Genomic DNA, 18,233 nt, shown 5'->3' on the forward strand with positions numbered 1-18,233 from the left:
TCAGAAAAAAAAACAACAACACATTTCCTGGAAAGATTACATAATTATCGCAATAGCAACCTAGCTATCTCGTGGCAGAAATATGCCATCATAGTATGCTTTGTCATTTATCTGTCAGGCTATACCAACTAAGGGTTCGAGACCCAATACGATTAACACTCTCAAAGGTTAATATATAACACAGTAACATTAACTCAATGTCCTAATAGTGTTGCTGATGCAGCATTTTTGTGTCCCTTAGCATGTATATATTCCAGTTACACAACATAGTATGTCATATGACCAAAATATGTTTCTCCGTTTGAAAAATCGGCAAGATCAAAATTCCGAAAGAAAATATGTTTAACTGATTTATTTTGTACGAAAATATTGCTTTTATACTAAGAGTTTTATAACAACCCATTGAAAATAAAGTCCATTTTTATGTAAAAATTTCTGAAATACATTTTGAAAATTTAGGATGTGGGTCAAACATTAAGTATCAGTCTTAAGTATATTTTGTTATGGAAAGATACTTCTAATGTCAAATACCCTTGGGGTAAGTAATCTCATTTTCATGTAAGACTAAACCCAGACATTGGCCAAAATATTCATAAATTAAATAAAATAGATCGAACTAACTTCAAATCATTTATACCTAGCGTGAGCCTCACACAAATGCTAAAGTTTGCGTACCACCCCAAATATTTTCAAAGTCCATTGAGATATTGCTTTCATATTTTGCATACTTGTTTACCCCATTCTGTAAACAGGAGCAGACAACTCTATCAAGCATTTTGACTGAATTATGGCCCCTTTTCAACTTAGAATATGCTTATTGTAATGTTAATGTTTGCGTACCACCCCAAATATTTTCGAAGTCCATTGAGATATTGCTTTCATATTTTGCGTACTTGTTTACCATCATGACCCCAGTCTGTAAACAGGAGCAGACAACTCTATCAAGGATTTTGACTGAATTGTGGCCCCTTTTCGACTTAGAATATGCTTATTGGAATGTTAAAGTTTTACTTATAGCTTATATTAGGCTATCAAGCACTGAGAATAGTCGAGCGCACTGTCAACTGACAGCTCTTGTTTTAAAAATGTTTTAGAAATAAAATGACATGTATAGTTTAAATAACAGATATATTAATTAAAGTAAGCTATGCTTACCCATCTCTTGTAATTCTGTTAAGAATGGCATATGTATTTTAATAAGATTTTATTATGTTTTATTGTGACATACATATGATGAGACGTAATTAAACTATTAAATTGAATAATGATCTGTTTTAATTAACTTTTAAATTATCAAATCATATATAAATTTATCACCTACTGGTATACGAACCCTCTCTTGAGCGAACACCGCTGGGACTTAAAAACTATCTTTTTTTAAGAATGATATCTAATAAGAAAGAAAACTACCGTGGTATTTGCTCATTTTGGTGTCTATATTTAAAGATATATTTAAAGATGATCAATGAAATAAATGATCTCAAGTATTACAAGTGTAAACCAGATAAAACTTCTAACTGTCGGTAAAATATTGATTAGATTGATTAGTTTGGTAAAATCAATATACATAATAAAAGTATGCAACGTATATTCAATAACAGTTTAATATTTTAAAATACATTTTGCTTTTGTGCTAGCTGACGCTTAGACAGTTTTATGTAAAGAACAGAACGATTTTACACGTATCTCTTTGATCAAGACTATTCTTTTCATAATATTCTGAGTGATATAATCGACGTAAATGTGAATGGAATTAAAACACGTATGCCATAAGACAAATATTGTGGGTTTGTATTGTTGTCTACGGTGGTTGCGTTATTATTATTCTTGAAATTCAGACAAATGAATATAGATGATTTGGTTAGAAATCCTGAATACAGGAATTTTGTCTGTTGTTACCATGGATTTGCATTTTGTGGGAATAAACTGGAACCATACACAAGGAATGGTCTTCAGAAAGTTCACCGAACTGTATACTGCAAGCTTGCAGGTAATCAAGCTTGTCATCAGAGATGCAGCGAAATTTTCGGTAAACAACTGTCTAGGTAAATGTATTCCTCAGATGTTTTATTGTTTTATATTGTAACAGTAAATGAAAATACCAATGCATTGCTTTCATTTACCTGCATACAAATTTAATCAAGCGACGACATGTGAACATCTAGGCTAAGTAATACCATGATATAACTGGGTCGGTAATCTTCCTACATGAAGTTTGTAGTCTAGTTATGATAAATGTAGAATAATATATTGAAGTTCAAGGTGAGACTAAATCATTACCGGATAAGAAATACTAAAGTTCCGTAAAAAGTTACACAAAATATATGCTTCTAACCTCTTCGTATTAAAAATGTTATCTATAGAGTTAGTTATGTGATTTCAAATAACTTGAAAAACTCTTGTCCATATCTCGGTTTACCTTCTTTCAGTCTTCACATCTTTTCTTTTTAAATGACATTAATTACACAGAAAGAATTTTAATGTAACTTGGTGCAGTGGCACTAGACTTATGATGATCTGATGGGCACAACAGTCATAAACCTGTCCTGAATAAGCCTAATGATAACGTTATCTGCCTTATTGTAATTCAAAATAATATTTTTCCCTCCAATGCAGGTATACTTTACACAGTGAAAAATGACAATGAACGGGAAGGAAGAACAGAAGAACCGTAACTCTATCATGAATATTTAAAATTTATTCAATATATAATAAATCTGTTCCTAAATTTGATCAGTTAATAAAATATGGACAGGTAGTTAGGAAACGTATTAGTCATAATACTTAAACAACTTCTCTCTATTTATTATATACTGGGCGTCATTAAAAAGTTACCACTTAATATATATCTCTTTATTTATTTATACAATATCGACGTCACTTTTTTCATGGCCCATGCGCGGTCTATTAGTGATAGACCATGTCTGATCATGACTCCTTACCCATTTCATGACTGTCAGGTGAGAACAGCTCATACGACGTGCAATTTCACGACAGGAAAGTTCGACGTCACCATGTAAATGGCCTAATGGCGTTGATCGTGCCTTAAACGTAGCATTCTTGGCAAAGATATTTTGGTTTTTAACGTATCCTTTTAGTCTGTCGACTAACTTTCAAGTGCAATGAATGATTTGCGATAGAATTTTCGTATATGTCGACATTGCTCAAAAAAGTCATTTTGTACGTGCAGCCCTTTGCCTCAAATGGAGTTCATCGAAATCGACAAATCTTTACACCAGTGATGTCTCAGCTGCGTCAAATATGTAGTCGATTATGCTTTTAACACAGTCTAATGCGATTTTTAAAATATAAGGGCCATTCGGGTGGTAACTTTTCAGTGACGCTGAGTATACATACCAAATTTCCCCCATTTGGATCGGAATGTACCTCGGGCTACATCTTACTTATGGGGTATACATTTCTTGATCCGGTTTGGCGGAGGATTTCAATGAACATAATATATGAGAAAAAACTTCTTCAGCAAGGCAACCGTTATTACAAATTGCGTAAATGTTTCGCTAAATTTTACTAATACATTTGCAATTACGCCATAGCAGTTAAATCCCAGTATTTTAGAAGCTGTGGTGTCTCTGTAAATTTCAGTCATATCCCGCTAAAAATGCAAAATGCATTAAAATGCTCATTTTTCCTTCCAAAAAAGAAGTTACAGCTGTAATGTGAGACCTGTATGTTTTGCACCTGTAAATTGCAATTGTATTCCCGGTCATTTCCCACTTACAGGTCTTTTACAGCTGTAAAACATGTCCTATTTTCGTACATGTATGACTGGAAGCCAGCTGTAAATACAAAATTTGCAGCCAAATCTGAATGCATGCGCATTTGCAATAGCCTGCTTCTTATAGTACCTTTTCTCCGTGTATTACTTTACAAAATATATTGCATTACCTGCCCTTATTTTGCCGGCGTGTTGGCACCAGGGTTGCAACCTCCGCGCAGGAATGTTGTTCAACAATCATCCCTGCCTTCGAGCAAATCACGTGACGATGGTAAAACCATATGATCCTAAAATGGCGAAACGCTTGGCAACGCTTGGTAAATCAAATGCTTTCTATAATCTAAAGGCAAATTGGCATTTTTGTCACAACCTTTAACATTTTCAGGATATAATTGAAGTATTCAGTGTATCTATGTTTTGCATGAGGCGATTCGTAAAATTCTCTAACTGCATTTTTTACATTTTAGCAGGTGCGTCAAAACACTAGAAAAAAGAAGTAACTTAGTATTACTGCATATTTTTATTGCTCGCCTTACAAGCAAAATATACAATATTGAGCTAATGAGATAAACTTTGTCCAAAAAAAAAGTTTTAAAAAATGAAAAATATTACTCGGCTGAAAGTCAGGCCAATCAGTGTTTAATGTACCGGAAATAACACTGTGTTGGACTTCGCCCGAGTTGATGCTAAAAGTAATAACAATGCGTATTTTCCAGAATATCTATTGGATATTACTTGGAAAAAAAATATGTCTGAATTGTGTTCAGTTAATATGCAATCATTGTCTCAAATGTTTGGCTTTGGTTTTCACCTTGTCTGCGGGCGACTAAAGTTTAAATACAAAACTTAAGTGCCCATTCGCTCCCAGTTAGTTTCGTACTTATCACATTTCGTACTTAGCTTCGATCAATATAAACTGTCAGAATAGAAGAACGACATGTGTACTTGAATAAAAATAGAAATGAATTGTAGTGCTGAACTTCATAAATTATTAACAAAACGCGATAACTGTGGCCTTTATTTACTAATACCGGATCAACCCACAGACACTTGGGGTTCGGACCTCCACACACCCCATTCTCCCCCGCCCCTGGTTAAGTTTAGCCAATATATTTTAGCATTTTACCATGTATTGAGCATAGGTGACGATCATAAAACGCATTTTGTAACATTTCAGCGTGTTTTTAAAAGATGTATTTTTACCATCAATGCTCTCAATATTACAAGATATGAAACATCGCACAATGGGAACACTTGCTTGCGCTGGACCCTCGCTTTGTGTAGCGCATGTCATAAACCGGGTACCAAAATTGATACTCTTACGGCTTTGTTAAACCAGATCATCACTTCTTTATGTAAACAAACCTCGTGTAACACGTGCTGAAGCGTTAATCCGGTATAATATAGTCGAAACGGTATCAATTTTGGTACCCGGCAACGATATGCGCAGTTCAAAGCAGGGATCAATTTGCAAGGAAGTGTTCCGTAGAATTTAGATTGATTGATTTATATTATTTATTAATTTCTCGTCGGAATACAAATGACAGTTGTCGGGACCTGTGTCATTTGACAGAATGGTAACAGATCTGACGATTGATACCAGTGATTAATTGGTAGGGGTTCATTTAAAAGTTTAACTGGCTATTGTTTCCCTAGTGTTCGTGCGATGTTTCAAATCTTGTAATATTGAGAGCGTTGATTGTAAAATACTTTTTCTTAAAAACACGCTGAAATGTTACAAAATGCGTTTTATGATCGTCGCCTATGTTCAATACATGGTAAAATGCTAAACAATATTGGCTAAACTTAACCAGGGGCGGAGGAGAATGGGGTATGTGGGGGGTCCGAACCCCAAGTGTCTGTGGATCAACCCTTAACAATGAAATAGGAAATTATGGAATAACGCATGTATTTAGAGTTAAGAATAATATGATAATAATAAAAATCGGATTTTACACCTGCTTTACCTGTTTTTGGATTTTACCAAGTACCGTTAAAATAAAATTATCGCAATCCATTAATACTGATGTATCTATTCTTCCATTATAAACCTCATCGTCTAAGGATATATTTTTGTTATTATATTGCACTCTGGTGAACATCGTTTTTATCAAATAATACTGATCGAGTTTTTTCTTTTGTACATATGTGATAATTTTCGATATTTATCAGTATAAAGATAGTACCTATACTTTTCAATTATGAAAAAAATACTAGCGATCAAAGAATGTTTGTATAGAAGATTTAAGACCGGGTATAACACTAAACTCTTGATTTGATCATTGTTAGCATTTTGTTTAAGCTTTTCTAAATTTCCATTCAGTATCACTAGCCATACCTATCAAACCCTTGACAAAAATGTAATTTCCTGTCATAATTGGGTTTTAGCAGAACTAATTAGGAAACTTACGAGGGGTGTTCAATATGCGATATTACTCCGTATCGAGGGCTTGGTGCAAAACTACTGTAAGTGTATATAAATAAAGAACAAGATACAATAGTTTTGCGCCAAGCCCTCGGTATGTAGTTCCGTAACCGCTAGTTATTTTTAGATGCGGGTTTCGATTTATTGGGAACACAATGCTATATAAATTATAAAAAATCGACAGGTTCAAGTAAAAATATAATCATTTTAGTGAGGTGTACTCAGGTATACTGGGCCATAATTATAATTTAGGTTTGTCCTGGGCGTCCAGAGTCTCAGAAAAATAGAATAACTTGTAAAATCACAAAATTCTATCAATTTTCTACGAGGTACAGCAATTTGTGATGAGTCAGTGTTTCTTTTAAAGTATTTATAGCATTTTTAATTTTAAAAACACAACTAAAAAATCTAAACTCCAGATTGATTCCATCTGGGTGTTGAGAGCGATTAATCAAAGTTGTAAGAACTAGTTTTGTAATCGAGAATTAAGATACTAGTGTCAGCTTAAAATACAATAACTTTTTTAAACGGTGATTATCGCACATTACAATATTGCAGAGACTTATTGTACACACCTTATCATTTTTCGAGTAAAACTATACATACTCAATTTAAAACTGTTATAAATATTTTATTTTAGTTTTCATATGTTTTTGTGAAGATCATGATTTGTTTTAACTGTTTAAATTGAAATTTGAACTATAGTTCTAGTTGTTGTATAGTAGAATCAAGGAAGTGCATTTTACAATCTCAATATTTTGGACATAAAATTATGCAGTATACTCGAGTACACCTCACTCAACTGATTATATTGGTTACGGTATATATATCATTTGTTGGGATCTTGGAACTTTATGGAATATTATATAACACTCTTCAATATTTACCTTGAAAATTGAAATGTAAATAAAATTACTAATCACCTATCTTTTAACCATAGAGTTAGTTCATTTTAAATGCTGTCATGCAGATGCAGGTAGGATTATTATTTGTGATTGTTCTCTAGTACTATTATTAATAGATACATATTTTGCTGAAACACTTTTGCAGGCTTTATTGCACTCCGGAATATTCTATGTTATGTAATGAAAACACCTTTATTTTTCAAATGTTGCAGACATGTCTTTCGTATGCATTTTTATCTCTCTCAGATGTATGTTATTTACATGGTATCTTCTGACTTATTCAAAAATAATTCCTTGTTGCTTGCATGAAATCTACGGTCAATATTTCGTGTCAAGAATTAATGAATTATACCTTAACCGTTAACTTCGGTGTTTATATGTAATTATCTAAGAGACTAACGCATTAAGAACCTTTTTTATTTATACATATATACATACAACAATGATACACAAGTCAAATACAGTTTCATTGACATAAATGAAAATAAATATGTTTTTTTTTCTAGATATCAACTTAGATGTTGTCACAAGTCTTATTGAAAAAATATATATTAACATTTTTGAACTTAAAATAATGATGCATGATTTCGAATTCTGATCTAAAAACTTTATATATATCATATTCTATCATCCAGTTTTCACTAGCAAAATACGATTTATAAATGCTAAACCCAACTATGGTTAAAAATATGTTAATATAAAAATAATTAGGTTCAGAAAGTTTGTATCCGAAAATTAAACTTTTTATGTTGCGCATATTTCTTTCAGTTCCACACTTATAAAGCAGATTTTGTATTTTTGTCCAGAATATATCTACTGTTGTACATTTAATGAAAAGATGTTCGTAATCTTCTGGGACTCTACATTTAACGCACAGAGGAGTTTCAGAAAATTTCCAGGAGTATCGTACGTCTCCGCTTGTAAATATTTTATTTATAACTCTAAATTTAAATTGTTTATGTCGTTTATCTGGAATTCTTTTTATAAATTGATATACACTATCCCATTCTATTTCTTCGTTTATGTTAGTTGACCAATACTTGTGAGTAATCGGTTTTGTAGATATTGTTTTGACTAATATTTGGTAAATTTCTTTGGTATCAAGCGTTTCTTGAGATTTTCCTTTAACTTTTAAAATTCTATCAGTTTTTACTTTTGTTTTAGTTGAATTTTCAGATTTTAGCTTTTGCTTCGATGATTTTGGTATAGCCTGGAAAATCTGATTCAATTCAGCTAAACAGTTTCTTTTGTCTGTCAGCTTATTCAGTATAATAGTTTGATCAATTTCTCCTTTTGTGTTTATTATATCATTCACGAATAAAATATTTGAATGAAACTATTACCCCATAACATTTGTCTTCTTACCCAAACGAATGTCTTTATTTCAGGATGTTTTTACCTTCAGCCAGAGTTCTATTAAGTTTTTATAAAAATCTGAAATATTGTTTAATTGAATACTTTTCACACTGTTCAAATTACATTGAAAAAAATAGAAAGTCTTTTCCAAAATCTTCTAAGTAGTAATTTGAAATGATTTTCCAACTTGCATTATTATTATCTGTCAGCACTTTGACCCATTTTAGTTTAATGGCGGTAATATAGTATTTAATATCTATCATATCTATTCCACCACATTCTTTAGCACCAATAAGTGTGGTTCGTTTTATTTTTTCTCTTTTATTATCCCACAGAAACTTAAATTTCCATGTATTTATATCTTTTATTATTTCTTTTGGTACAACTAGAGAATGAAATAAATACGTGAATTTTGGTATTAGTAGAGATTTTATGATCTGAACTTTGCCATAAATGGTCATCTTAGGTTTACTTCATGCTTCTATTAATTGTTTACATTCTGTTAATTTTGTTTTCCAATTTAGAGCTGAACATTCATCTTTATTTGTGCCAAAATATACTCCTAATGCCTTAATTGGTTTGTTCGGCCATGTAATGTTTCCTGTGGTTTCCGTATTTGACTTAAAACGTCCTATCCACATGGCTTCTGTTTTGGTTTTATTAAGCTGAAGCCCCGAATGTTTGCCAAATTGCTCAACGAGTTTTATTGCATTATTAATGTCTTGACTTGATTTCATAAATAGCGTTGTATCATAAGCTAGTTGTGATATTTTTATACGTTTTTCACTATTTTTTATTTCGATACCAGTTATTTCTTCTGAATTCCGTATTCTTAGTGCTAGAATTTCAGCTGCTATTATAAATAAAAGAGCCGAAAGAGGACAGCCTTGTTTAATACCTCGATTTAAATTAAATGTTTGTGATTTGTCTCCATTATTAAAAATACATGACTTGATATCATTGTAATATCGTTTCAACCCATTGGATAAAGTTCGCTTTAAATCCAAAACGTTTTAAGATATTTATTACAAAAAGTCCATTCTAAAGTATCGAAAGCTTTTGGAAAGTCTAAAAATAAGATGGCTCCCTCAGTTTGTAGCTTTTCAGAATAATGAATAACATCTTGTATAAGTCTTATGTTATATCCAATGAATCTATTTTTGATATAACCCTGTTGGTCCAACCTTACAATTTTGTGAATAATTTTCTGTAATCTATTTGCTAAAGCACGAGTTCCTATTTTTTAAATCTACACAAAGTAATGATATAGGTCTATAATTCTCTAATAATGTAGGGTCACCCTTTCTGTAAGATAAGGCTAGACAACTTATTTTCTGTGAGTGAGATAATTCTTTTTTATCAAAGCTGTCATTAAAAGAATCTGTAAGAATATTTCCGATGCAATACCTGGGGCCGTATTCATAAAGCATCTTAAGTATAAGTTTTGACTTAAGTTTAAGATTTTACTTAAGTTTGTGGTGATTTCAACTTAAGTCTAAGTAAAAACTTAAGTTCTAGTCATAAAACAGTTAAAACTTAAGATACGTAAGAAATGACTTAAGTAAGAAAATAAAATAGCGTGGTGAGTACGATTAAAGTATTGTTTTCAGATAAAAGCACTTTAAACATAATTGTGCATCTTGTATCTGTCTGAAAATAATGTTGTTTTTGTAATGTTTTCGTCCACAATAAAAAACAAGAATTACTTATATGGTTGTTTTATGAATAACAAATATACTTAAGTAAAATAAATTTCTTACCTAAGTAATACTTAAGTAAATAATCAATTTCGTATACTTATACTTAAGATCCTTTATGAATACGGCCCCAGCACACTTTATAAAATTCGGCCGGGAGACCATCAATTCCAGGACTTTTATTAGACTTCATTTCAAAAACTGATTTTTTAATGTTTCATCTGTTGTAAATAAACCTTCGCAAATATCTGCATCTGTTTCAGAGAGTTTTTGTTCATATAGCTTATTGTCTAGGTATGATATTATTGTACCTTGGTCAATTGTATCTGATGAATATAATGTTTTATGATAATTAACAGTCTGTTTTAAAATTGACGTTTCTTCTGTGACTATTTCACCATTAATTTTCAACGAGTGTATAGATTTCTTTGTTTGCCTTGATTGTTCGAGGTTTAAAAAATATTTTGTATTCTTTTCACCTTCTTCAATGTATTTTATTCTTGATCTAATCTGTGCGCCTTTAGCTTTAATGTCATATAATTCTTGTAATTTAGATTCTAAACTTTCTATTTCTGTTTTTGTAACAACCGTTTCTTCTTTTTCGAGTAGTAATTTCAGTTTGGCCTCTAATTCATCAATTTTGTCTCTTCTTTCATTTGCTTTCATTTTCGAGTAGTTTATTGATGTATTTTTAATTTCAATTTTACAAAACTCCCAGAGACCAGTTTTAGATACAATGTTTTTGTAAGTGGTTTCAAATTTATTTATTTTTTGTTCTATTAAAGTTTTGAAATTATTATAATTTAAATACACTGTATTAAATTTCCAATATCCTTTACCACGTTTTGTTGCTTTTGTTACTTTTAATGAAATAGCCTGGTGATCTGTAAATTTAATACATGCAGGTCTTATATCTGCACCTAAAATCAGAGGCATTACATTTTCTTCAATCAGCCAATAATCGATTCTACCTTTTTCAGAGCCATTTCGTCTTCTCCAGGTGTACTGGATTTTATTATTATTAAAAAGTTTCCATACATCTTTAAGATTGTTTGATTTAACGAAATTCGTAAGACCTTTTCCAGGTTTGGGTTTGGAATTTTCATTTTTGTTATATCTATCAGAGTTGCAATGTATTGTATAGGTGTCGTTGTCTATGAAATTATTAATAAGTATATAGCGACCGTTTACATCAACGAAATAGTTTATTAGTTCATAGCTCACTGCTTTATTGATTAGAATAGAACATCCTCTGCTTGTTGAAGTACCGAATGAATGGAACAAGTCCCAGTCTTTAAATTCTTGTAAGATCAAATCTGTTATGTCATTTGTGAAATGTGTTTCCTGCAACAATAAAATTTGCACTTTTTGCGATATAACATATTCCAGCAGCCTACTAAGCTTGTTTTTATCCCGAACGCCTTGAACATTCAAGGATAAGAAATGAATAAACTTACTCATAATATAATGTTAATCATAAGGATCGTGGACAAGATTTGAAAAAATAAAAACATTTTGCTACTAAATGATTCAAAAACTAAGTGTTCGACAACTCCTGTGTGGAATACAAAGAACTGACCCTTACCGAAAAAAACATAAGGAAACAAGAACTTATGTATTTATCTGGTACCAAAGACAATCTCCATGCATATGTTCTTAGATAACTTTCAATAAAGAGACCAAAATATGCAGAAACATAATGCTTATAACAGGGAAACTCGAACAAATACAGTTTCAAAGTGGGCAAATACATAAAGCAATGTACACTACATTTAACAATTCCTTCCTTGGATAATAAAAACACTAAAACCACGTGGTCACCTGTCTTGCGGCTTGTTCGCACCATTTTACTATGAACTGGCACGAAAAAAGCCGCTTTGAACAAGTACATATTTATACATAAAATATATTCAAAATTGAATTTATCGTGCTAACATGCTTACATTTACCTGAGATCAGCCAGTATTTAAAATAAACGGACAGCATAATTAGTATTACAATTAGTTACCGTTATTAGATTCATCAGTGAATTTAAAAAAATACCAATGTATAGATACACACGTTATATAGCTTTCTTGAAAAAAAGCATGTGTACAATAAGCATAATTTCATTTATTTCAGCTTGAAACAAAAATGTTGAAAATGTCTATGTAAATCAAAACTTATGAATTTTGCATTCAATATACAAATCTCAAGTATTTAAGTATTCCTTACATGGGTGAATGAATATTGACATAATTTTAAACAAGCCGATATGTATAAAATTGTTTCTTTTTATTTTGCCTTTAAACAAGTTAATATCTTGAAAATTCATTATAAACACATTTGTATATAGATGTGCAGTATAGGTAACTTTGGTTTATACATAATGCTGAGTTTGATATATAAAATCATATAACATGTTCAGTTCAACAATATATGTAATTGTATATATCATTCTATTCACATGTGTTTGATTTTTTTAAATTAATATACGCTGGAATAACTTATTCAAGAAATCAGCGTTTCGTAAAGATCCGTATGAAATAATTGTTCCTTGTCGTGTGTCCGTATTCGCTTGCCTGTTAGGTGATTGACTGGTAAATTAACACTGACCAGTTATTTGCACGCCTTTTTCGTGTTGTCACGAGGATCCTCCAGTGGTGTAGGAGGTGACCTCGTTACCGATCCTGTTCTGTTTCTGTTAGGTGTCTCGTTCGTATTTGTTTTGAAATATGTGTCAATTTGTTGTTGTGCCTGTGTGCGATATTCTTCTGTCCGACCTTTTGATTTTGCTTTTTTCTTTTTGCGTTTCACCTTGCCTGACTTAGGTGCCTCAAGGGGCATAGCTTTCTCAGGTTTGGCTTGAGAATCTATTTTTGAGGACAATTGTGTCTCATCTGGTTCAGATTGGGAGTCATACCGAGTGGTGTCATGCTGAGTTTCTGTGTTGGATCCTGTGTCCGTTTCCGATTCCGAATCGTGACGAAGGATGTCACATTGCCCCCTTCTTGTGCCCCACCTTCAAACACTCCGTGCACTTCCAATCATTTTTACAGTTATGTATGTATTTCAAGACATTTCGTGCATTTCAGCGATGGATTCACTTGTCCTCTGTGTATGACCTTTGCCTTGAAGCTACAAAACTGCATAAATCTGCCAAGAGGTTCCTTAAGGGTGGACGATTTCACGTTTACAAGGCGGTCTCCTGTTTGACAGTTAGTGAGTTTGCCATCTATTCGCAATTTCTCGCGTATGCATGATCGCACGTCTAATCCTTTTAGAATCAAAACCCTTTTTATGATATTATCGTCCACAGAAAGTGGTATATTTTGAATGCGAATCCTTGTATTTTGCTCATAGTCCATGATAAATGGGTTAGTCTGAAGAACGGGAATGTTTTTTCCCCATAGTGTCACCCCATTGACCATAAGAGCGGCTTTATCAGTTAAATTATCAACATAAATTCTCCACAAGCCGTTGACTCTTTGAAGACCTGTTATGTGTGAGGGATCTATAACGTCCCCCACTGCCATGTACATCACCTCATGTTTAATAAACTCCGAATTGTTCTTTTTAGGAAGTCCAAATACGCTTCTCTCCCGCAAAAATACTAAAGGTATACTAGTTATAGCATTTCCATCTTCAACGCCACTACCGCCATTTTGTTCTGGTTCGTGACCCTGGCTTTTTTCTTTCCATATTTTGATCAAGTTCACTCCGTTTATCCATTTATTTAATCCAAATCTCAGAAATACACTTTGTCTATAGTTTATACTTCAGTTATACTCCAAAATATACACTTTTACCTATTATATTCCTTCAAATGATTAATTCTTTTAGAGAGGAACAAATTTTGCCTTGGCTCACAAAGTTACCTCCCCTACCTCATAAGAACCTTTATCGGCTGCAATAGCATATAATTAATATAATATTACACTTAGTTTATTTCTTATTCCAACAACTCTTTTTTGTGTTATCCTTGACATATAATGTGGATTGGCATGACTATATTAGTTCATACATTGTTTATTGGATATATGTACATTTTATGTTGAAATAAATCTATCTATTCTTATTTTTAAACAATATTTAAAATTAATTTAAACTTAGCATGAAATGTGAACTAAATGAGTTTGCCGTTTTGTTTTCCTAGGTGGTGCGAGACCTGTAAAAAATGGCGTCAATATTTGAGCACTGAGAGTAAAATGCAGAATGTTTGTTGGGAAAAGATGATGTCGTGGAAGTGGCCGTTAGCATATGAAAGTATTGCGGGAGTTTTCATTCCAGCGTCCTGGGCAAAAACAGATCTGAAAGATATTGCCACGTTGTGTCATATATGGGAAAACTGCAAAAATGAATTCATGATTCGTCCATTTGTCATTTCCAATCTAAGAGATTGTAGAAATAAATTTGTCGCTCACAATCCAAAACTGTCTGTCAATGAAGTAGAGAAATCGAGGGTATTTGATGCTTTGAAGGATTTGCTGAAAGTTCCAGATGTTCAGTTACATATCAATGCTCAAGAATGTCTTTCCGAACTTGCAAAAATTGAAAATGGAGACACACTATCAGCATCTCTTACAAACATATTCACCTCGTTAAGAGAAAATAATGATGCCGTTGAAAACTTACAACACACCATTAATAGGGTAGTGTTGTCACAAAATGATGTAAAAAATACAGCGGAATCAGGCCAAGAGCAACAAGTCAGTGCCAGTGAAAAGCTTGGAAATATACACGATATGCAATATGAATGTAGCGAAACACTTGATGGTTTGCGAAATGATAGTGAGACTGTAAAGGAATCTTTAAATGTGTTAGGCGAAACACAAAACCGAATTGCATCGAGTATCAGTGACTTACAAGACAGACAAACTGAGGCGAATGATAAACTGCAGGATTATCACAACATGGTGATAAAATTATTAATGAAGCGACAACAATCGAAAATGAAGGAGACATTTGTGAAGAAAGACTGTTTATCAGCAGTTCTAGTAGCAGTCATTTCAGTACTATGTTGCTACGGTAACATTCACAAACACAACTATGTGGAAAAAAGCTTGATCACATCAGGTATGTCAAAGATAAGAATTATTTCTACAATATCAGCATAAAACAGACAGTTTAAACCAATTTAAAAGGAAATTATTATTGTAAATGTTTTACAATTATTTTTCCATAATTTTATGAAAATCATTGTATAAACTGACTCTACTTCTTATTTCAGATTGTATATCAGAAAATTATAAGTATCCATTTGAGCAGGATATGCCACTTCTTGGATATTTTCATGATCATGAAAAAATTGTAGGAAGAGAATGGTTGTTCGAGACCTCTGAATTGAGGTTAATGACACCGCACACAAACTCAAAGGGAATAGCACTGATTGCGGAAATGGGTTATGGGAAATCCGCTTTCGTTTCTCATTTACTCTGTTCGAGGGAAGGAGAAAAAGGATATGGAATAAAATCGCATGTAGTGGCATTTCACATTTGCAAGTTTGATGTAGCGAGTACTAAAAGTCCAGGGCGATTTATTCGGCGGTTACTTGGATTTTTAGCTCGGGAAATTGAGGAGTATGGAAATATTATTTCTGGGTTGTCCGATTATAACATTATTTACAACATAGAAACTTGCGATAATGACCCAATTGCTTGCTTCGACCAGGGAATTATCTTTCCATTAAAACAGCTTTCACCTGTATATAACATTTCACGGATATTCATCATAGAAGCCCTTGATGAATGTTATTTGAAATCTTCGAGCAAAAATCCAATTTTGGAGTTATTGTCAAGCCGAATAAGGGAGTTACCTGTTTGGTTCAAAGTTTTTGTAACGTCAAGAAACATGACAGATCTTCACTCAGTATCACATTTAGAGCATATTCATTTGCAAACAAATGATCCTAGGAATATTGAAGACTTACGAGAGTATATAAAAACAAAATGGTTGCACTTAAGTTTTTATATACATGACAAAGAACTTGAAGAACTACTGAAGCAAAGCGAAGGAAATTTTTTGTTTGTTATTCACGCCATTCAATATATGGTTGCCTCTGGAAACAAGAGTTTTGTGCTGTTACCTTCAACGCTCGAAGATGTATACGAATTAAATTTTGACAGACAGTTTGGTGACATGTATTCGTTTCAAATTCCGAAAATGATATTTGAAGTTGTTTGTGCAACAACTCATACTTTTAAATGGGAAGAGGTACTAGATGTCTTGAAAGTAAATAATGTAACCATTTCGGTACAGTTTAATAGCCAAATGGACAGAATGTCATTCTTTCTTCGAATGGACAGTACTGTAACTATAATTCATCAATCTTTATATCAATGGTTAGTCAATGCACGAAACAAAAAATACAAGATTTCGTTAACGGCCGGACATGCATATATATCACGCTATTTGTTTCATAACGTTGTAAAAAATAATGATACGGACTTAGCAGATTTATCTATCCATGTGAGCGAAGCTTCCGATAATAATTTGACCAAACAATTCCTGGAATTAAAGATTTTCAGTTTTAATATAACAAATTTGAATGAATCGTTACATAACGTGATATATAAAACGTCAGCAGTTAACCCTCTTCAATTACTAATCAGTCTTAACCTGGACGTTAACGAAGTAAAAGATGATGAAACTACCCCAGCGTATGTAGCTGCAGCAAGAGGAAATATGGACCAGCTTGACCTACTGCAGGAAAAGGGTGCAGACATTAGTTTTGTAAAGGAAGGGGATATTGTTGTTGATTCTTACGATATATTGAATAAAATAGATGCTATAAAACAAGGTTTTTTCTATGGTTATGGACTTATACACGTTGCGTCTAGAAATGGACATGTAAACGTAGTCCGTAAACTTCTTGAATACAGTAAAGAGATGAGAGATTGGAAAACTTCCTTAGGACAGCGTGCAAGTGATATTGCTTGTGAAGCCGGTAACCTATATGTGGTAGATCTACTAAATATTACCGAGTGGACCAATGAAATGCTTTTAGACTGCATATACTATGCCTCTAAGCTCGGTAATGCAGATATAATTCAGTATCTGATCACACGTAAAGCACAAATACCCCTAACTTGCATTTCTGATACACAGTCTAGTGGTGCCATAAAGCAGATACAAACAGATGACTTCGCTCACTTGAAATTAACACGCAATTTTCATACAGAAAGATATCCTAACTATCACACAGTATATCCCCTTGATATATGGTGGGTAGTAGCAAAAGAAACACCTATTCATGCTGCTATTAGAGCTGGCTCAGTAAAAGCAGCTTCACTTTTAATAAAACATTTTCCAGGTTTATTGAACTGTTCTGATTCGTTTGGGTATACACCATCATTATTGAGTGTAATGAAAAATCAATACACTTTATTGCCTTTACTAAAACATCATATGTTTACTGACAGATGCGGGAAAATACCGCATCACATCCAATCATGCGTCAGAAACAGTAGAATGTACATGCGGAACAATATAAATGTACCTTGTTTAGTCCAGGAGAGTCTGAAAGACATAGAAGAATCATTGTGTCCTACCGGTGCTTCGTTTGCTCATTTTGTAGCAATATACAATAGAAAGGATTTTCTAAGATTCGGTTTGCAAGAAAATGTCACTGTCCACTGGAACATAGCAGATGACGAAGGAAACTACCCTATCCATTACGCTGCAAGATATACGAATGTTGATTTCATCACTATGGTATCAGCAAAATTTAAGTTTAACTTAAGTACTATCAAATGTAGAAACGGATCCACTGCTTATCATATTGCTGCAATAACTCCATCTTTTATAAGTTTATCTGCACTGACAAATATATTCAAAGACGTTATTCCAGATGTGAAGGATGAATATCAGATGGGAATTTTGCATCATTCGGTTTTATTCGCTCAAAAATTTTAAATATCTAAAGTACGACTATCGAATGTTTTTGAAAGAAATCTCATTGTATATTTTCAAATATCTTATTAAGTTATGCAATCACAACATTCAAAGCATCGATGTATTTTGGAGAAACATACTGCACTACGCTTTGGTCAACGGCCATTTTTCTATAATCGAATATATAGAAAGTAACTATCGGTCTGAATTTAGACAACTGCTTAGTCATTCAGATGGTAATA

General features: G+C 32.7%; 1 protein-coding gene across 1 annotated transcript; it reads left to right on the plus strand.

Annotated features, from left to right (window-relative positions):
• Window positions 1-1,601: 1,601 nt before the first annotated feature.
• Window positions 1,602-18,012, plus strand: LOC128547463 (uncharacterized). Its single transcript, XM_053520374.1, has 3 exons — window positions 1,602-2,045; window positions 14,255-15,174; window positions 15,329-18,012. Exons 1-3 carry the CDS (start codon window positions 1,843-1,845, stop codon window positions 18,010-18,012), a joined length of 3,807 nt encoding a protein of 1,268 aa, XP_053376349.1. The 5' UTR covers window positions 1,602-1,842.
• The last annotated feature ends 221 nt before the right edge of the window (window positions 18,013-18,233 follow it).

The sequence above is a fragment of the Mercenaria mercenaria genome, chromosome 12 (genome assembly GCF_021730395.1).
Source record: "Mercenaria mercenaria strain notata chromosome 12, MADL_Memer_1, whole genome shotgun sequence".
NCBI classification, from domain to species: Eukaryota; Metazoa; Mollusca; class Bivalvia; order Venerida; family Veneridae; genus Mercenaria; species Mercenaria mercenaria.